General features: G+C 43.0%; 1 protein-coding gene across 1 annotated transcript in view; it reads right to left on the reverse strand.

Annotated features, from left to right (window-relative positions):
- Window positions 1-18,911, reverse strand: part of UBE2D3 (ubiquitin conjugating enzyme E2 D3) — a 29,030-nt gene extending 10,119 nt beyond the window's left edge. Inside the window, exon 1 of the mRNA XM_073340812.2 lies at window positions 18,431-18,911. Coding sequence (XP_073196913.1) covers window positions 18,431-18,454 — 24 coding nt within the window. The 5' untranslated portion in view covers window positions 18,455-18,911. The remainder of the gene's footprint in view (window positions 1-18,430) is intronic.
- Window positions 18,912-22,801: the final 3,890 nt, after the last annotated feature.

Raw genomic sequence — 22,801 nt, forward strand, 5'->3', positions numbered from 1 at the left:
GAACAGCAGACATGGTTTCTCAAGTGGCGTCACAAAAGGGAATGAAAATAGGGATTAGAAAAAGATTTTAGTCTATTTATAGCAGCTGTGAAATCAAAACAGTAAAACCAGAAGTCTCAATCTCAGATTTCTCAGCTAAAATAGCAATTTTCTTGAATTTCACTGAACAGTGTCAACTGCCATTTATGTAGCCAAAAAGTCAGTTTACTTACTCTTAGTATACTAAAAGATTGCGGAGGGATTTTAAAAAAAATTCTTCACCGCTAACCTCTAAGACATCAAGAAGTCATGAGTGCAAGGAAAGCAAACTAGCCACCTCTTTCTATAACGCATTAGTGTTAGAAATCACATGTATTTCACTACAAGTTACTAAAACCAAGCACTTTGCTATATGTCAAAGGTTAAGAAACTTAGACTTGAGTACTGTGATGCACAGACATATGCAAATTTTGACGAGGCAGCTTAACAGCTTTTATAGCTGAAGTAGCTTTCACATTCATCTTAGTCTGTGGTGAGCTTACAAACACTTGGAATAAAAATATTTTTGACCAATTATGGTTTTAGCAAACTCACCACCTGCTAATACTTTAACAGCAAAGAGAAAAAATGCAGGCCAATATGGCATTAAAATTTTTTCAGGATTTCAATTTTCCTGTACCTTCAGTCAAACAAGTGTATCACTATGTAGGATAGCAGTTATTGGAAGGCACACAAAAAAAGTTAACCTATTTTTCTGTACTGCCTCACCTCTCAAAGTTTCTTCAAAATACTCTTATAAGCAGTAATTTTTTTCTGCTCCATTATGAAGTCGTGACAACATAAACCAGTTCACTTTGTACTATTTCCTTCAACACGGCAGAAAACTGTCTAGCAAAACAGATACAGTGTAGGTGAGGTAAGCCTTTTATTGGACCAACTTCTGTGGGGGGAGAGACAAGCTTTTGAGCCTCCACAGAGCTCTTCAGGTCTGGGAAAAGAAAAGCTCCATGGAAGCTCAAAAGTTTCTCTCTCTCTCACCAATAGAAGTTGGTCCATTAAAACATTACCTCACCCACCTTGTCGCTAATATCCTGGGAGAGAGACAGCTACATCAACACTGCATATAGCAAAACAGAGGTAATCAAAGTTTATCCCCTTCCCTCCTAAACGTTTAATTTAATCTGAGGTGTTAACGTCAAAGCTTAGTTCAGACCATCTATAGAGCTAATGTAAAGTATAGCAATCAACTGCAGTCTAGGCACTTTAACAAAAACAGCACAGGCAAGTTCACTATTTACCACCCCTCCCATTCTTTTACAATAGGTTATCTGACTTCACTCTAAATCAGGATATGTTATACTGGCTAGACTGGAATATTCCGTTATCCTTTATTTATGGTACTTTGCCATTGTAACTAGAAAGGCAAGTGAGGCATCTCTAAGTCAATCTAAGTCAGCCTGTATTTGTTTGCTTTTGCAACAAATCAGACAAATTATGGATCAACAAGGCCTGAATTTTATAGTTGGAGACTTCAAACATTTTGTATTGCAATGTTTCCCCTGCAGTTCAGTTTTGCCAAGCAATGGCAGAGTGAAATTAACAGTATTATGGAATATTTTTCTACTGCTATTCTGACATAGGGGCAGCTATTCTTTCTAAAGAAATCAAGATAAATCCCATGTGAAATGTCTTTAATTACTCAATTTGTGCATTTTCTCTATTAAATGGCAGAGATTCTTCAATTTTAAGAGGTTTTAGGTCTCTGCATCATCTAAAGATACATTTTCTGGTACATCATAATGTTGATAAGATCCCTATGTTGTTACAGGGTTGTTCTGTAAGGACATTCCCAACGGGCTAAGAAGTGGTTTCATTTTAATTCTTGAAATGATACTAAGGAAAGGAGAAGGAACGCCCTAGGTTCAACGTGTAGTCTCAATTCCTCTAAAAAGGCACGTGCGGATGAGAAAGGTGATTACATCCATGTAGATAAGAACGGTGACTTTTCTCAATGTCTAGCTAAAATCTGTGGAGTTCCACTAGAGAACCCCTCTATATACTAAAAGTGTCATAACAGATGATGCATCTACAGTGAGTAGAAGCAGTCTTATTGTGTTTAAAAACTGAGATACATTTATATTTACACTGTCACTGGGCTATCCATTTGATCTGGGAGAAGCAACGGATCTGTTGATATGTTGTGCTTTTATCAAAAAACTGTCAGCAGCACCTAGAGTTTGCAAAAACACACACAAAAATAAGGGAGATGGTACTGAAGGAGGAAAAAATTGAGGTTCGCACTGCAGCTTTACTAAGGTTGTAAGAGGTAAATCTCATGGACCAGGGAGACTTTCAAAGGATACTGGAGGTCTTCAGAGCAGTAAGTTCAGACTAAAAAGCAACTGAGACATGAGAGATCTCTTAGTGGAAGAGGGATTTTCTAATAAATCTAGTAAAAGAAATGCCAATACTTAAGCTAGGGGTAGAAACACCTGACTACCAGTGAAAGAAATCCCATCTAAAAAGAATGAAGCCGAGGACAATAGTTCAAAGCAAAGTGTATACGTAGACAGACTGTATGTGTATATATAGTTTAGCTAATATTAACAGTTTGAAAGTTATAACATTTGAGTTTCAGGACTCTTTACTCCTCAAGTCACACTCACCACAAGCATTTACTCCAATATGGAGGCACCCACTTTACCCATTAAGAAAATGGTTTTAGATACTGGTTAAAATGACTGTCAGTGTATAAGTAGCCTCAACAGTCTGAAGGACTATGGTTTTGGCTGGCCTACTGTGGTGATTATAAACCACGTCCTGATTTTAAACAAATTTAATGGGTAAAAATTCCAGTGCAGGAAGTATCATATAGCACATCACATTTCAACTGCTATACTAACATCAAACTTCAAAAGCCTCAAATACAAGATTAGGTTAACACGCCTGGTGCGCGCCTCCATTCCCTCATTTGGAAAGATGCATTTTTCATTCCTCGACTAGCTAGAACTAAATTTCGCAGCAAGGCCAACTGATTTCAGACGTGCTCCAGCAAGAACCTGAGAATTCTGCACAAGAGTCAATGTCAAAAATTTAAGTACATTTTCACATTTAATTACATTTAATATAATCAACCTAGTTGTTAGAACATAGATATTCAGGCCTGCCTGTAAAAGTCTATCCTTTAAGAACTTAGGTGTATTTTTTAATCACTTAGCTAGTTACAGGGGTATAAAAAACAAAGAATCAAAATCACATTCTGCCTGTGCATGCATGGGCCATCTCTCACTTTGGCTAAGCAGGAGCAACCATAAGATGGGAAGCGTAGGGTCACATCCTCACATCCCAAACCAGTCTCACTGAAATAAGGTGGTATTGGGCTGTTAGGAATACGATCCTGTCCTGATAATGCCCATCACCACCAGATAAAGAAACAGATCTTAAGATGGTTAAAGAAAACTAAGTTTGATAGCATCCCGTCTGGCAAGAAATCACTTATCAATTATTGTTGTTGCAAACCCTCATTTCTGTATTGTTTTATCGTTATGGCCTCCCATTTCTATTCTTAATCTGTCTAGTTCTCTAATTGTTTCTCTGTTGTATAATTAATTTTGCTAGGTGTAAGTTAATTAGGGTAGTGGGATATAATTGGTTAGAGAATTATATTACAATATTAGCATTTATTAGTTAGGTTGAGGTATAGTCGAGAATATTACTATAAAAACTGGGGTCAAACAGGAAGTGGAAGGGAAACAGGAAAATTTGTTAAGGGGGGAGAAAGGGGAACAGGGACGCAGGCCAAGGCTCTGCGGCATCAGAGCTGGGAAAGGAACATTAGGGAACAGACTATCAGAGTACAGAGATAAGCCCGACTGGTGTGAAGGGTTTCGGAATATGTTTGTGACATGAAGTGGGAATGTTCTTAATGTTTTTTCTGAATACTGTGTGGGTGCCTCCGTTTCCTCTATGCATTTCTTAATTATCTAGGTGGTGGGATATGGGTGTGTGATTGTCACAGAGCCCGAGAGGGCAGGTGTGATGCCATCTACACAGACACTGGGTGACACCCTGTCTCCCGGCAACTGATGACCTGGGCCACTCCCCTGCAAGGTGTCTACTGAAGGTATTGGAGAACAAAGATCAGGTGGCCTCCTGGCCCGAAAAAGAGAAAAGGCCAGAGGAGGGGTTGGAGGGAGTTTCAGTTTGGAGCTGGCTGGAGAGATGGGGGGAGGGGGAAGGGGCTGGGCTCCCCTGAACTGAACCTGACTGAGGGGTCCTGTTTTCTGTACCTACAAGCTCTGTTCCTGTTGTCTAATAAACCTTCTGTTTTACTGGCTGGCTGAGAGTCTCAGTGAATCACAGGAAGTGAGACTGCAGGACCCTGACTCCCCCACACTCTATGACAGCTTGCTTGGAAACTAACCCCAATAAATAGTGTTTCTCTCCTCCTGGTAATAGCTCACCTTACCTGATCACTCTTGTTACACTGTGTATGGTAACAGCCATTGTTTCATGTTCTCTGGGTATATAAAATCCCCCTACTGTATTTTCCACTGCATGCATCCAATGAAGTGAGCTGTAGCTCACGAAAGCTTATGCTCAAATAAATGTGTTAGTCTAAGGTGCCGCAAGTACTTCTTTTCTTTTAACCCCAATAAACATTGCATTGTCTGCACTTCGGACTTCTGGTCTTTTGCTGCTTGCTGTCTGTATGACAAGAACCAGGGAAGTGGGAGGGTGAAGGGAAAGCCCTCTAACACTAGTTTCCCCAACGTTTATAGTAATACTGAATTCTATATTATGGTATTCTCAAATTTCATGTGTTCCTCATTTATGTTACAGCTACATTAAAGAAGTTGTCAATGAAAAGAGGTATTTTGCAGATGGGTAGTTGAAAAGTTCCATGCTTGCTTTTAGAGATGCCTATCGCTATTATCTAAGCGCCTCCTCCTCCAGACAACCAGAAAAATCATGATGGCATATAGAACCTGGAAAAGTGTGAGGCCATTTGGGTTATGGCATTCAAGAAACAATTAAAGTTTTTCACACTAGGGAAGGCAAACATCTGATCTTTCCCCTCCTCCTTTGAGGGAAGAGCGTGGGCTAGGGAAGAGAAGGAGAAATAAAGAGAAATCAGAATAAATTTTAATTTTTAAAAAGCTGCCAGGCCTTATGAAGCACCATTCTGTAGTAATTTCTGTCTGCAGAAAAGGGTCCCTGTTTACTCTTCCAATATCTTGTTTGTGTCACTCTCTGCTTGATCCCTCCAATTTCTGTTCCTTTCTTGTTTCCCTTTGGTCTTGGTCTCCTCTTCCTTTTTTGGAAGGCATATTTAAGAATACTCCATTAGGATTCCTCAAAAAATCCCGAGTGGAGATTCCATTTGATGGGGAATAGACCTGCCTCCATCCTGAGTCCACTAATGATACCTTTTTTCAGTTTACAGGGACAGTTTTGAGAAACATGACCAGTATTTCCAAGCAGCTGAGACACTCATCTACAGAGATCTCAGACCCAGCTGGGAAGGAATAAATGAATGACCAGTCTTGGTTCAGAACTTGGATGTAATGCTACTAGATGGAAAGATTAGTCTTGTGATAAAAGCACAGGACTAAGAGAATCTAGTTTTCTGTCTGGATCGGCCATGGACTTCCCGTGTAGCTTTGGGCAAACCACCTCTGTATCTCAGTTTTCAAATCTATAAACATGTGATAGCCACATTAAGGATTAAATGTACAGCATTTTAAAGCACTAATTAAGGATTAATTACACTCCAGTGCTCCTGTTAGGGCACTATGGGGTGCAGTGTACTTAAGAAGCAGCACAAGTAATTTGCCCCTGTAGGGAAAGTTATGAACATGGCAAGGTAGTTGGGAGAGTGAAAAAAAAGACACCCTCAGTTATGATCCTCATGACAGATTTTAACACACAAAATCAGCATTTACTAAGAGTTTCTGCTAAATTTTTGGCCTAAAAGTTTTACAGTAACTTTGTATTAAGTAGTAATAAGGGAGAAAAGAAATGACAGCATTTCCCTAATATTCCATGTGTATATGAAAGCTACCCAGTGGTTTCAAGACAGGAAACATTTATCACTGTACTATAAAAGTTAATTGCTTATTATATTTGTGTAAAATGGCCAAGTCATTGTTGATGCTGGGAACCAAAAGTGAATTCCTTGGGTTTTGGACGTAAAGTAAACCAAAATTTTAATACTAGTTTTTGCACTACTGTATTTGAGCACATTTATAAGTGTGCATCACATGTAATTTCGAACACTGGACTGTGCTCCAAGTACACACCACTCTACAGAGTATAAATTTTGTAATAAAAAGACTAACTCAATTGAGATCCCTTTTTCAGATGTTATTTAAAAGGTTTGAGAGAAGACATCTGAAGGGAGAGCGAAGACCGCTCAGAGGACCAATGGCACAGCACTTGTGTGCTAATACAGGCCCATACATTGAGTACAGTTAAGAACATTTCATAAATATAGCAGCTAATGTAAGAATGTTTAGAGACCTGATAAATTAAGAAGTTAGTCTGTTATGCAAGGTGTCTTGCAAGATTCTATCTGTCCACCCTTCTCTCCCTCACAATTAGAGTTTGCATTCCACATCATAGCTGCTGCCCCTCCCTGGTCCAAGTTGAAATACTATCTACTAATTCAACATGAATGCCAGCTGACTTCACCCCATGGATTCTAGTGGGCACCTTTTTCTCTCCTACTGTCATAAAGTGTAATAATCTAATGGGGAGTTTAAGACTTGTTTTTGAAGATTAAAAAGTTAAAACAGATTTATTCATTAGAAAAATGCATTGCAGTCTTCTGGTAACTAGTTAAAAAGGCACAATAGAAGAGGCTGAATTCATCTGCTAAAGTTTCAAAGAAGAATTTGTTTAAACTAAGAATGAGAAATTACAGATCAAAATGTAATTCCAGGAATATTTAAGCCCTAGCAAAAAGGCATTTTAAAAATCACAGAGCCTTCTCATAGTACATTAACTTGGCACTTAAAATGTCAACACCCAAGAATGCATTACAACATTAATCTCCACTCATTGGTTGAGACTTGAGGACTACTCTGTGAAAGGAAGGATTGGACATGTCTAAAAAGAGGGATAAGAATAAAAGAAAATGTAAGTCCGTGTTTTGAGATTAAAAATGGCAGTGTCATCCAGTGACTAAGTTAAATGCCTTTCCCATAACATCCACTCATAGCAGCCATTAGAGTACTAGAATTAGAGCAGAAGACCAGATTAAAAAGCCATAATAGTTCCAGTGCTACTCATACTTAGATGGGGTCTCAAATGCAAGTATAACTAGCAAAAAATATATACAAAAGGCCAGTTACTTGGAAAGTAATAAAATATAATGGAACAAAATCCATTATACTTATTACAAATAAAAAATTAAAAACAAAGGAGTAGACAGATATAAGCTGTGACCTAAGAAACAAGTAAGTCACAAGGGTTAATATTTACATAAAAAAAGCATTAAATTATTAAGAAAGTAAACATGGGCTAAAGTGACCAGAGCAACCAGGCAAGGAATAAAGCCATTGTACAAAAACAGGAACAGAAAACACTGAAAACAAGCCCGAGGATCACTGATATCTAAAAACACCACATTTTCATTCTTATTAGTTTGCCAATACATTCCATACCTTTCAGGTATGTTCCCGTTTTGTCTTTAGAACTTAAGCTCTTCAGGGCACAAACTAAGTTTATGCAGTGTCTAGCAACGTGGTCCTGATCAGGCCTGGTGGATGCTACCATAGTACAATTGTTACATACAAAAAGAAAAACCCCACTTTAAAAGAACATTAAGCCTATAATTCAAATAGTCAAAAGTTAGGAAGTGTCAGACTTCAGGTGCAACTTTAATTCAGCTACAGTACCTTGTACATGTGCATGAATTATGTTAGTCTAATTATGATCACAAACTATTTAATTGATAGGACCCTTGCCTCAATCAGTGCACAGGATTGTGTGTAGTTGAAGACCTGCCTCATTTGTTATAGAAGTTAGAATGGGTACAGAGAATAAGGCGGGGATTACAGGAAGAGAAAGGTCTCATGGTTATGGCAGTTGAATGGCACTCCAGAGAACTGGATTCTATTCCCACTTTTCCACACACAGTTCCTGATGCTGGGCAAATTACTTAAACCAAACTTCATAGGTGACCACTACCCGTTTTCTTCATTTTCTGAATGCCTAACTCAAGACACCTTGAGCTTGATTTGCAGACGTGGTGAGCACTCAACTGCAACAGAAGTCAGCTGCAGTTGTGCTTTCAACATATCCAGCACTACAAAAAAGCTAAGTAATCTTTTTTTTCAAAAATGGCCATATGCATCTCAAATTAGGCATGCAATATGAATGTATGCTTTCAGGCTTAATCTCTTCGCTTCAATTCACTATACATAAAATTGGTTTATCCCTATCTCACAAGAGTGTTGTGAAGACAACTTCATTAATGTTTGAAGCACTCAGATGCTACAGTAGCAGACACCAGAAAAAGCCTAGGAGGAAATTAATAAATCTGAATTCAGTGCAGTTTGGACAGTGTGCAGAAAATAAGAACTAGGACCACATTTCTTTTTATCCTTATCATTCAGTATATCGAATGGCTACCCATTCAGTGAGTACTGTCCATCCTGTGAATCTAAATGAACATTTCTCTAATTTGAGAAACTGCAACCTTCACATACAAGAAAATCCCTATACTAAAAACATTTCCAAGTTTTTTTTAAAAAAGTAAAAAACCCCAAACTGTATCAGGTGGAACATACTGACACCCCCCTCCTGCCACAGGTCATCAGCAGAGCTGGAACCTTTGAACCACAGCATAGACCACCACCTGAGGTTCCAGCAGAAAGCTGTTATCCTCTTTCAAGCAGCCATGGGGTGGGGGGGGGAACAAATAAGACTCACTTAGCCATGAAACACACTGCTAGTTTGCTAGACAGCGGAAGACTGTTCAAACGCAGGAATTCATGGTTCAATTCTAGTTTCTGTAGGTGGTTCTCTCTACTCAGACTCTTCTGTTCCCATCCCCCAAGCCTCCTTGTTTTTCTCTGCTCCTATCCTCCCCCCCCCCCCCCCCAGATCCTATTGTCCCCAACCCTCTGCATTTGAGTCAAGTTTTATCCTCCCTTCTCCATGCTGCTTGGGAGCCAGTAGAGGGAGCTTTGACAACACAGGATAGAGTCCCCATGTTCTCACACTGATGCCCCTGCAACTAGTTAAGTACAACTGAAATACAGAATCCTGCTCAGGCCCTTGTGTCTTGGGCTGGAGGATGCTCAGTGCCAATCAGAGAAATTTTCTGCCAAACAAACAAGCCTTTGTTAAATGGAATAATTGTGATTTTTCATACTGGTAGTTCAGCCAAGCTTGAATAAATTTTCCACAGAGACAGCAAATTTTCAATTCCCTGTAACAAAGCATGAAGACACTACAGCTTCTCAGAATATTCTGAAAATGTTTTATAATGGGAATGTTAGGCAACGTAACTTGCATTTTTTAGTGAACACACCCCACTATTTAGATCGGGGTAGGCAACCTCTGGCATGCGTGCCAAAGGTGGCATGCAAGTTGATTTTCAGTGGCACTCACACTGCCCGGGTTCTGGCCACCGGTTCGGGGGGCTCTGCATTTTAATTTAATTTTAAATGAAGCTTCTTAAACATTTTTAAAACCTTATTTACTTTACATACAATAGTTTAGTTATATATTATAGACTTATAGAAAGACCTTCTAAAAACATTAAAATGTATTACTGACACACGAAACCTTAAATTAGAGTGAATAAATGAAGACTCGCTACACCACTTCTGAAAGGTTGCCGACCCCTGATTTAGATTCACACTAAACCTCATGTCAGCATGTCACTTGATTTACTTACCCAGGATTATTTTATTTTAAATTTTGAAGTATTCAAGGTCAATTTTTGAAATTCTTAGTGCAGCTTTTCATTCATGTGAGGCCTAGCTACCACTTAACAAGTGGCTGATTTCTTATGAACCCTGGAATGAAAGCTCATGTACATGGGAAATTTTGCCATTTGAAATGGATAACTATACTACTGCTACAGATATATTGTTGTAACTTCCAGCGTGTAAACGTTCTGGAAGACTGTCCACACAGGAAGTTACACCAGTACACCTGTAGGAATATATATTTTACTCCCGGGAAGTTCAGTCAGCTGATATATCAACTTGAAATACCAAATTCCCCACCCTCAGGCAGGACCATCCCTACTCTCTGAAAGGCCCTCTGATCTGCTATTGTGAAGGGATCAGAAAAAGTTATACTGTAGGCTTTATGCAGGACAGCATCTTCACATCTCCCAAGTGTCTTCACTAAACAGCTGAACTTCTGGTTTCCTCTCAAACCTTCCACTTAGACCCACCCCTCTTGGGGGAGGGGGAAGAGAGAAGAGAAGAATTTGACAGCTGCCCAAACGCTCCTCAACACACAACTATGTTTTTTTGATCCCTCTGCTTTTTTCATCTCAGCTGCAGATTGCATCATGCTCCTTTTGCCACATATAATGCTTCAAGCAGCAGAAGAGTGAAACTAACCAGGTGTAAGGAGAAAAACCTGTTTCTCTTCTCTCCTCACCCATAGTAGTCAGAGACAGTTATGCCCCTGCTGCTTTTAAGGGAAGTGAAGCACGTGTTGGAGCACAGACTGCAACACCAAAACAAGGTAGCTGAGATAATATCTTTATTGGACCAACTTCTGTTGGTGAGAGATGCTCTTTTGAGCTTACAGAGAGCACTTCATCTGTGTAAGCTCAAAAGCTTGTCTCTCTCATCCGCAGAAGCTGGTCCCATAAAAGAAACTACCTCACCCAACTTGACTCTAATATCTTGGGACTGACACAGCTACAACAACACTACATACAACAATGCAACCAAATTTTGCCATTTGAAATTAAAACTCCACAACATGAAGAAAAATGAAGCACAACTTAACAGCGACATCAACTTCATGAGTAAATGCAATGAACAAAACATAACTCTTGACCTCTACAGACAAAACTAAAATTGTGCTGAACAGCTCTGCAGACAGACTTCTTAAAAACTGAGGAATCACTTACTGCACCTCACGTACTCCAGAAAGGATCACCTCAGACAAGAAACCACCACATGTACATGGGGAAGAAAAAAGGATCAGGAAAGTCACCTGAAAATCATGCAAGAAATCCAAAACAACTATCAAGAAAAGCTGATGACAGCCATCCAACACAAAAACAAGAAGCAGAACCAACCACTCTACAACCTACAAAACTCCACCTCCAGGAGAAACCATGGCACCAATACCTACTAAATGAACAATACATGATGCCCAAACATCTATCAAGACCACCACTAATGAACTGAATTATCTGCACTTTCTAAGGGTATGTCTACACTGCAATTGACAACCCACAACTAGCCTGTGCCCTCAGACTCATAGGGTTTGGGATAAAGGGCCCTTAACTGCAGTGCAGACATTTGGGCTTATCTGGGCTTCAGCGGCAGCTCTGGGACCCTCCCACCTCACAGGGTCCTAGAGCCCGGGCTCCAGCCTGAGCATCTACACGACAATTAAACAACCTCTTCGCCCAAGCGCCAGCCAAGGGTCTTTAATTGCAGCGTAGACATGCCCCGAGGGACTGAACTTCTGCTCTGTCACAGAACTGGATACCAGACTAAGAGCAGGTCTACACTGCAATCGATGACCTACGTAATTACTGCAGGGACTGATGTCTACACTACCCTCTTTCTGCCAGTGGTGTGCATCCTTACCAGGAGCACTTCTACCGACTGAAGAGGTACAGTCTCGGAGGGAGAGAAGGGTGGTTCTGAGAGCCAGGATTCTCACCTCCCTGCTCCTATGTGGGAGCAGGGGGGAAGCTACCTGAGGCTTCTCACCTCCAGCAGGGAGATCTGCACCCGGAGTCCAGTCAGCTGCTGACCCCAGGGGACAGCAGGGCTCCCAGAAGGGAGCCCAAATGGCAGGCCAAGCCAGAAGCCTGGGTGGCAGCCTAGCTTATAACAGAGACCCAGTAGCAGCATGGCTGGGAGCACTATAGAGGCTACTGTGAGAGGCAGTAGCTATGTCAGTGGGAGAAAGTCTCCCGCTGACATAGTGCTGTCTAAACCAGCGTTTAGGTCAGTGTAACTTGCCTTGCTCAGGTGCGTGGATTATTCACACCCCTGAGCAACGTAAATTATACCGAAGTGGTAGCAAAGACAAGCCCTGAGTAAGTTTCCCAGACCTGAAAAAGGGGTCTGTGTAAGCTCGGAAGCTTGTCTTTCACCAGCAGAAGTTTGTTCAATAAAGAATATTACCTCACCCACCTTGTCTCTAATATTCTGGAACTGATATGGCTACAATAACACTGCGTACACCAAAACAATTCATTCTTGGCCTTCACAATTACTTTCAGAGGCCCACTGTCCTTTAAAATAGGCAGGTGGCATTTTTTGTTAATTGTGGCTTTGAAAACAGAGTTTCTGTTTAATCTCAAAAAGCATGGACAGATTCTTTGTCACCACCATACTATACAGCTAGACCCCATTTGCCGAGACCCTAAAAGCCAGCTCAGAGTTTAACCGATTCCAAGTATAAAGAAAGAATAACACATACTGGAGGATCAAAGTGACTGGAAGGCTATCAGTGCAATTTCTAGCAAGCTGAAAAGAAAAGGTTTAAAATTAGTTGTGTGCTGACCATTACTATTTCGTGAAATCTGGACCTTAATTCACGTTTTAGAAAATATTTGCAGTTCACTCAACCAGGAACACACTGGAATCCAAGAATTTTAAAGGTAATCTACAAAAGTATTTTAAAACATTTTCCTTTTCAGGTGTTTAAAGGTTGCCTGAAATATTTATTAGTCCTGGTCTACATTACAGGGTTCGAGCGACAGAAGCTGCCTTGCGTCAACCTCACTAAGGAAAGGTCTTCCCTTAAATTTGGCTCCCACAAAGGTAAGTGCCTCTCTATGCCGAGTTAGTACTATACCCCCATGTCCCCATGCGACACAGAGTCACAGCTGACGCAATTAGGTTAACACAGTGTCAGCGTAGACACTGTGCTGCTTGCGTCAACTATTACTGGTTTTCAAGAACTGTCCCACACTGACAATACAATTGATACACGTGCTCCTGGTAAGGATGCACACCACTGACCCAAGCAGCCAAATGTGTACACACACACAAGCTATTTAGTATCTGCAGTAGCTGTATGCTGACATAAGTTAGCTTGACATTTTGTAGTGTAGACATGGCCTTAATCTTTAAGCTGAAATATCAGAAGTGTCATGGTCTTGCTGGAGAACCTGTGGGAGTTCTCAGGAATATTTATTGTAAGATGTAACGCATCAAGTGAAGGGGCCAGAGTAACAAAGCCTTCATTTATCCAAAATACTAGCCACTGTAGTTAATGACCTGTTAACAAAAACAGTGACAGAAAATCCCTTTCCCTCTTCTTTATCAACTTTCACTCTTTGCTCTTGCAATGCACCCTTTCACTAATTCTCCAGCAATAAGCCTTTTCTGAACTGAAGTATTTTACAAAAGAGGCATTACCACCAATTTAGCTGAAAATATGGTAACATCAGAGGTAATTTTTTTTTTTTTTTGTAAAATCCCTGGTGTACATAATGGCCATAGTCTTCCAGCCTAGATAGGGCTGGAATGTCAAAGGTAATAATGAGAAGAGAAAAAGTCTAAAAACCTTTCAAACTTCTGTCATAAAGCAGCAAAAAAGAAACAACCTCAAAGTTTGTGCTCCAAAGATGACCTACAAAGAGATATCTTATTGTTATCAATTGCTTTTTCCAGGATCTCTTCTACTGCTTAATACCATTTTCTTACAACACCACTTATTTGCCCAACCTTTTAACAAGCACAAATTCCCCAATTCCTGTAACAAGCTCAAAACCTTGCCTCCAAATCACATGATAAAGGCAAACAGAGCAAATCATTGCTCAAGCTATAAACAGGACAACAAGGATTGCTATAGAGTGGCAATTCTCACCTTATTTGGAAGGAAGCCATTTTAAGAAACTTCAGCGACTACTTTTAATACCTCAAATAGCTATATGGTACTAAATAAAGTAACTAAGAACTACGGGACCTCTTTTTCAGCTTGACATATTGAACCATCGTGGCATCTCAGTATAATTTTTCTTAGCATTTCTTACTGAAGACCAATCCAATTGACGCACAGGAAAGGTAATTTATTGTAAGAATGTTCTAGAGGTGGGAAAATCTGTTTAAATTCTGTTGAAACATTTGATTAATTTAAGGGGACACGTAGTTGCTTCTGAGTTTGAATTGTTACAAAATCTAAAGTTACTAAAACTAAAAGATTAGACAAAACTTCTGTCTCGTCTCCCCCAATTTGTGTACTCCACATATATGTATACAGTGCTATCAGAGTCAATTTCACTATTTGCCTTGCATAACCAGTTTTCCTTTATTTGCTGTTTGAGAACCCTACACAACAGAATAAAAACTTAAATTAGGAAAATGACAGAACAAAAATATGTTAGAGGGGCTCTAGAACAAGACTAATTTTTAAAGCATGATTTCAAGTTACTAACCCTTTATCAGTGGTTAACGGACAACTTGCCTCAACAAATCTGAAAAATATTCTGCTTCATATATATATATTTTTTAAACACACTGTCACTCACTAGTGTCCTCTGGGCATTAAATGCAGTGTACATCCTCCATTTGAATCAGTTTTTTAATCCTGCTCCTGCGCTCTCTCCAAAATTATTAGACTGAAGAAAAAACTTTTCCTGCACAATATTATGGAATCTTTGGTCCCATGGTGCACAAACAGATTATAAACGTTTTAATTTCCTTGTTTTAAGAGTAGTTGCCATTAAAATGGTCTGATGTAGTCAGATTCCCATTAGATCGGGGTGGCCACCCTGAGCCTGAGGAGGAGTCGGAATTTACCAACATACATTGCCAAAGAGCCACAGTAATACGACAGCAGCCCCACATCAGCTTCCCCTTCCACCCACCAGCAGCTCTGCTGATCAGCACCTCCCTCTCCCTCCCCACACCTACTGATCAGCTGTTTTCTAGCATGCAGGAGACTCTGGGAGGGAGGGGGAGGAGCGAGGGCATGACAGGCTATGGGGAGGGGGCGGGAAGGGGTGGAGTGGGGTCAGTGCCTGTGGCAGAGCCAGAGGTTGAGCAGTGAATACCCCTGGCCCACTGGAAAGTTGTCGCCTGTAACTCTAGCCCCGGAGTCGGTGCCTATACAAGGAGCCACATATTAACTTCTGAAGAGCTGCATGTGGCTCTGGAGCCACAGGTTAGCCACCCCTGCATTAGATCAATACCATCCCACTTCTTTGGGCAGAAACTGACATAGTATTTTGCATTGGGAAATAATCTCAAATTGCCACTAAACTGAAAGCTGCCTAGTACCTACAGTACATTGGTAGTAATGTAATGTGCTTATATAAATAAGTGTGAAAAATTAATGCAGTCAGTTATAACATTTTCATCTATTTCTTCCCAAATACCAAAAGTCAGTATTCTGTTTTAATGTTAATTTAACCCTCAAACAAGAAACCAGTAGTTTCAAGGTTAAAACTGAAGACTCAATGACTTGAAGATTCTTTCCTAAAAAGTTACCCAAAATACATAGCCCAATGTTGTCAGCTATTCTAAAATGCAGCTTCAAAATGGTTGATGAAGTGCCAAGTCCATATTAGATAGCCTTTGTAAATAAATTTTAAAAAAGTAGTCTTATCCTGAATCCCAACTTCTTGGAACTAATTTCTATACATTAGCTAGACCTGAAAGTCAATTTTTACTTACCTGCCAAGCCCCAAGTTTAATGTTTTGGTTCACTTCAAAGAGCATGGTCCATAACAAAGGAATCAAAACAGATCAGGGATTGAAAGAAAATGCCTCCCCTTTGGGTGTTTGTGCTGTCATCTGCTGAAGACAATGAACTCTGACCTTGGCACGTAAAATTTCTACAGACTTACAGGTTAGACTGAATCAGGTATATACAATTACAGTGCTCTGAGGTCCTGGACTTGCATTTTGCAGCCCTGGACTAGTGCCAAGCACATACTATAAGGAAGCATGGAGTTTCAAAGTCTGATCTGTTGCACCACAAAAATCTAGAATCTGATGTCTGGATGATCTTGCCATTTAAAAGCTGGGGATCCCAGCTCTTCAACCACTAAAGCTAGAGACGGCTGCTTTGTCACTGGTGAGACAGATCTTAAATTCACCTCATTTGTTTATGATTTTATTTTCTTATGCTTCGATTTTAGCATCAATTCTCCTGAGAGCACTAGAAAGCACCTCAAAATCCCAAATTACAGATAAAGGATTAATCTAACTATAATTGTCTCAGATGACAACTGCTGAAAATCAAGTCACAACTGTAAACAGAACAAATTGAGGCATATCTTGCAGCCTGGTTTGGCTACACTAGTCAAAAATGGTTACCATTTCCAACCTAACTAACCCTGGACAAGAAAGATTTTAACCCCTGGACATACTTGTATTATTAGTCATGTTTATTACAACAGTGCCTAAAAACCATCTAAGAATGCAGCCCCATTTTGTTAAGCACTGTAGACAGTCCCTACACCCCAAAGATCTTACAATCTAAATAGACTTCTTGGTACAAAATTACTTTTAAAAATGTGCTAAGGCTCCAAGTAAAATATCAGGTTAAGTATAGACTATGCATCTGAAAGTTTGTCTTGATTTATGCTTGATAAATTCCTCAGCCCTACAGAAGTCTGAGTTCAGGATGCATTTCACTTGCATGAGTTGGTGACAAAGCGTACCAGGGAGTCTCCCAGCTGCATTTTAATTTAAGTTTAATATCATCCACTGTTACAGTGGAAACAAGTTTTGGTAGCAGGTTTACCAGAAACTATTTTGAAAGTGTTTTAAGAGTGTCATTTTAATTCAAATCTACACTTCTCCTACTTATAACAGTTTTGAATTTAAGAGTTGTGTTATTCTTGAGTGCAAGCAATAAATTAAGACACAGTAACCACATTATGCTCCTGTTAGATAACCAAACTAGTAAGTCAAGCCACCAGACCTCCTCCACAGTAAGAGTGTCAAGTTACTGTAATATTTAAGAAAAAAAATATGACAAACCCTAATCATTGTATCCAAAATTGACATTTTCAGTGTATGATTTAAGGGCACTATGAGTTTCTGGCTTGTTGGCAAGCTGTAAAGTGACCAGGAGAAAAATAATCCATCCAGTCTCAAAATATTTAAAATGCCATAATGCTTGTAAGTACAGATCAACACCAATTTAGAGTTTAAGCTATTTATCTTTAATCATGCTTGTCATTAAGACCCCAACAGTTTGGGAGCGTGGATGCTGCACAATAACACTAAACCTTTGTTCCACAGGAACGTCATAACTGAAATTAAGATTTACAAGTTATCTAAACCCCACCCTCTGCCACTAACCTTCCTCTCAGGAAAGGCTGGACTGCCATCACCCCAACATTTTTTCTGAGTTAGCTGTGAAGTTGGTTACTCCACCCTGCTGGATTGTGCAAGGACGAAATTCTCAATACATCACACAGTCTTCCGCCCCCAATAAAGCAAGAGATGAGGTAAAAAGCCATTCCTCTACATTATGAAAGTAGTGGGTTTGCAGGGGGAAGGGGAAATCTAGAGGAATAGGAGCAGCTGCTGCTATATAGTGTGACTTGACGGGAGCGTGAACGTGTGTGTGTGTCATGTTATTGCAGAAACCAAGAGACCCGGAAAGAGCCTGAACTAGGCAAACCCGCCGCCATCTTACAATGCGGGAAAGAAGTTACACGGCAAGGAAGAGAAACCAATCTGGCCGGGAGGCGGATTCCCCCCTTGGGAAGGAGCGACCCAGCACTGACTGTCCCTGCGATGTAAACACAGCCACAGCACAGCCGGGGAATCAGTAACAGCAGCAGCGGAAGCGATGGAGGCGAGAAGCCGACACCATCTCCGCGCCGGGTGACACTGACATTTAGAGCCCCTGCCCTGGCCCTCCGGACAGCCCACAGCGTCCCCGCGGGGCCACCGCGACCTTCCCGGTGACTGCGACAAAAGGGGCTCCCGGGCGACATCACCCGCCCTCCCCACGCAGCCAGCCCGAGCCCCGGAAGGAGATCAGCCACCCCCCTGCCCGGCAGGCCCCCTGCTCCTCACCGCAGACGAGGGTCACCCGCCCCGGCCGGACGCCCCCCTCACTCCCCACCACAGCCGGGGCCACCGCGCACACACCAGGCAACGCTGACCCCTTCCCGTCCGTGCGGGACCCAATAACCCCGAGCGACAGCAACACCGCCCCAGGGACTCGCCCCCGCCGGGGCCTGACGCGCAACCCGGCGTCGGGGAGGGGGGATGGGGGGCAGCAGCGCCGTCTCCCCAGCCCGCCCCTCGCTCACCTTGTTGATGCGTTTGAGCGCCATTGTGTGTGTGTGTGTGTGTGCGTGTGCGCGCGCCGCCGCCGCCGCCCGCCGGGCCTGTCTCTGCGCCGCGGTGACTCCGGGCTCCGCTCGCGCTGAGGGGGGAGGGGGGAGAGGTGCGTCTCTCCTTCCTCCGGAAACAGCCAGGGGCGCCCGCCCGCACGGAGCGCAGCCGCCCAGAGCCTCCTCCCGACGGGCGGGCCCGGCCCCTTCTCCGGAGATCGCTGGCTGCTCCCTGTCCCGCCCGGGAGAGAACAGACGATGAGCTGAGCCGAGCCTCCGCCGCCACGGAAGAAACCGAGCTCAGCCCCCTTGCACACCCGCCGCCGGTGGCGAGGCCGAGGAAGAAAGGAGGGGACAGCAGGCACCGCCCCCTGCTCCCGGGGGCGGGTCACTGAGGAACCTCGCCTGCACCCCCCTCTGACTGGAGCGGGGGAGGGACGTGCTAACCGCCGCCGCCTGGGAATCCGCGCACGCGCTCCCGAGACTGATGGGGGGGAAGTCCGGGGGACAGGCTCAGACTCGTGCAAGCTGCGCGCATGCGCCTGCGAGTGCTGCGGGGGTGGGGAGGGAAGAGAGGAAGAGCGCATGCGTTCCTGTTCCGGGGTGGGGAAAGAGGTGCCGCTTCGCCAATCAGGAGCTCGTCGTTCCCTCTTCGCCGACAGTGTGAAACTGGGGCTTCCGGGGCATTAGGCAGGGCCCCGTGGGCGGTTTGTCCGTCGCTCTGCGGGCTACGGAACAGCCCGCAGAGCGAAGGGTCTTGCCGGGCCTTCGATGCTGCTGCGAGCCCGGCTCGTGATCGCTCGCTCGTCCCCGCCCCGAAGGGGTTCGTCTCTGCGTGTACACAAAATGGCCGTTGCGGCCGGATCTGCGTTCGTGGTTGGCTAACCGCGTCCTGGTATCCCTCCGCTCAGCCGCCGTGAAGGGGAAACAAACCCCAGCGCGGCTAGAGGAGGAGTGGCAGGAATGCCCCTCCCCTTCCTGTTTGTTTCCCTGTGTCCTGGGTGTGTTTCCGGGTCCGTGTACGTCCTGTATAGGCGCGGCAGGTTTGCGCCTCGGTGGAGTGGAGGTCAGTCCTGTCCCCAGCTGGGTTCACCTGGCCCAGTTACACTGGGGTATAGTTACGCTGCCTTGCTTGGGCTAGGATTGTTGGATGTACAGCCACATCTTCAGCAACGGACTTCAAAGGGAAACTGCAGAACTAACATTAATTTGCAAATTTAACACCATTAATTTGGGCTTGAATAGGGCCTGGGAGTGGCTGGCTCACTACAAAAGCAGCTTTTCCTCTCCTGGAATTGACACCTGCTCATCAGTTATTGGATGTGGACTACATCCAGCCTGATCGAATTGTCCCTGTCAAGGCTGGCTTTCCACTTGTGAAATAACTCCCTTCGCTTCATGTGTCAGTATACAATGCCTGCATCTGTATTTTTCACTCCATGCATCTGAAGAAGTGGGGTTTTTACCCACAAAAGCTTATGCTCAAATAAATCTGTTAGTCTTTAAGGTGCCATCGGACTCCCTGTTTTGTGGATACAGACTAACACTGCTACCCCCTGATTCAGAAACATCTTGGTTAGGGTTGCTAACTTTCTAATTGCACAAAAAATTGCAACAACACCCTTGTTCTGCCGTGAAGTCCTGCTCTTTCCCCAAGGCCCCACCCCCTGCTAACTCCAGCTCCCCCATCCTCACTCATTTTCACTAGGTTGAGGTGCAGGGTGAGGCTGGAGATGAAGGGTTTGGGGTGCAGGAGGGGGCTCTGAGCTGGGGCGAAGGCATTCAGCATGTGGGAGGGTGTTCTGAGCGGGGGTAGGGCCATAGGATGGGGTGCTGGGCACAGGCTCCAGGAGGTAGTTTGGGTGCAGAAGGGGGCTTGGCTGGGGATTTGGGGTGCAGACTCTGGGTGGCGCTTACCTCAGGTGGCTTCTGGGAAGTGGCCATGTCCCTCTGGCTCCTAGGCAGAGGCGTGGCCAGGTGGCGCGGCTCCTGCAGCCTCCATTGGCTGCAGTTCCCGGCCAATGGGAGTTGTGGAGCCAGCGCTCGGGGCGGGGGCAGCACATGGCGTCCCAGTGGCTACCCCTATGCCTAGGAGCCAGAGGGACACGCCCACCGCTTCCTGAGAGCCATGCAGAGCCGGGTAGGGAGCCTGCTAGCCCTGTGCCAACTGGACTTTTAATGGCCCAGTCAGCAGTCCTGATCGGAGCTGCCAGGGTCCCTTTTCGACCAGCTGTTCCGTTAAAAATACAGGTGGAAACCCTATCTTGCTTGCTGTGACAATGGCTCTGTGGCTCCTGATCCTTGCATGGCCTTAGTCCTTCCGTGGCTCTCAATTCCCATTCCCCCTGGGCCATGTCTGACTCCCTCCCCATTCCTACCACTGCTCAGCAATTAAAAAGTTAAAGGTGACATTATTAACTTTATAATTAGCTCCTGAATGAGAATAGGCGTGGACAAATTGCAGAAAGTCCAGCAAAGAGCAACAAAAATGAATAAAGGTCTAGAGAACATGACCTATGAGGGAAGATTGAAAAAATTGGGTTTGTTTAGTTGGGTGAAGAAAAGATTGAGAGGGAACATGATAACAGTTTTCAAGTACATAAGAGGTTGTTACAAAGAGGAGGGAAAAAAAATGTTCTCCTTAGCCTCTGAAGATAGGACAAGAAGCAATGGGCTTAAATTGCAGCAAGGGCAGTTTAGGTTACAATTTGTCAGGGTACTTAAACACTGGTATAAATTACCTAGGGAGGTTGTGGAATCTCCATAATTGAAGATTTTTAAGAGCAGGTTGGAAACACGTGCCAGTGAGGGTCTAGGTAATACTTAGTGCTGCAATGAATGTATGGGACTGGACTAGACCTCTCTGGAGGTCCTTCCAGTCCTACAATTCTATGATGGAAGTTCACACATCAGGACTATTATTTCAGGCTGTCTGCAGACCAAGGCAAACAACACTTTTGGAAGCCTACCTTTTTGATAACCATGAGGACTAGAAATCTTATTTAAAAAACAGTTTAGATTTGGGAGAATCTGACTCTGCCACTGCATTCACAAATGTGTCAAAAGGGCAATGTGTTTGACACTTCTGCTCTGCAGTGAGTGACTCTTAAGTAAATTAAGTCCTGATGTCTCCAAGAAACAAAATAGAGCTTGTTTTATGTGATCACAATTTATCTTGGACTCCTGTATGATCTTCAGAGAATGGGGTCAGGAGAAAGTCAAGACTCTGGAGAAGGCTAGGTGCATGGTGCATATAAGAGGCTCCTCTGAGAATGGAACATGAGGTCCCTTTAGGGTGACCAGACTCCCAATATTAGGGGCTTCATCTTATATAGGCAACTATGCCTCCCTCCAAAAAAGTGTTCCAATTTTTTGTACTTGCTATCTGGTCACCCTAGGGCCCTTGCAGCAAGAGCTGGGAGGATTCTGGGAATGGTATAAGAAGCCCTCTGTAGGAGGTCAGGTATGATGCTGAGACTTGGCTTATTCATTTTACAAGACCATCAGAATAGTAAAGCCAAAAATACAATTGTATGCCTGCCTCTTTAGGGGGAAGAGCTGTGACTCAAGCAAATATTTAAGAAAGAGTCTGCACTCTTCCAAGATTTTGAAAATGACACCTACTTCAAGCCTTATGTCCATTTCTGTTCTAGGAACAGGGGGTGGTACCTGGATCCTCAAGCACTTAGAGTCATTCTCTCTGGAATTAACTTGATTATCACACTGAGATCCATGGACTACTGTAATTCTCCCAGAACACTTTTAAATGACCCATGAAACTGCTGCTTTTATCCTGGTGGAGTAACTGGTCAGTCTTAAACATTGATGCTTCCTGTCTAAACGTTGATAAAGCCTTTTTTATATAGGTAATTCAGAACAAGGCTGCTTTCTAACTTTGTATTAGATGCTTCTATTTGTGTAAATTCAATCATACTTAGATTTTTGAGGCAAGAACCTCACCCCATTTTGGTGAGGTAGCAAACATATAAGAGGACAAAATCAAACTGCAAACTGACCTGGAGAGATTAGAGCAGTGGAGTTTTCAGGAAATTATGGGAGGTTTACTATTAACAACTGTGATGTCCAGGGAAAAGAAATAACCAGCATAGATACATAATTGAGGAGCATAACCAAACAATCATATCCATTTCAGTGATTTGAGTTTGTTTTCATTATGTTGTCTTTAGTATTGCTCTGTTATTACTTTTCTGTGTACCCAAGGAGTCTAGTTACTGCAGAAGAGATGTGGGCCCAGGAGGGAAAGTGTCCACAAGAAAATCTCAATCTTTAAAAATGTTTCCCAGTATAAAAAAGTTTGAGAAGAACTGGGTTATAGGGCAAACACAT

The sequence above is a fragment of the Lepidochelys kempii genome, chromosome 4 (genome assembly GCF_965140285.1).
Source record: "Lepidochelys kempii isolate rLepKem1 chromosome 4, rLepKem1.hap1, whole genome shotgun sequence".
NCBI lineage: Eukaryota > Metazoa > Chordata > Testudines > Cheloniidae > Lepidochelys > Lepidochelys kempii.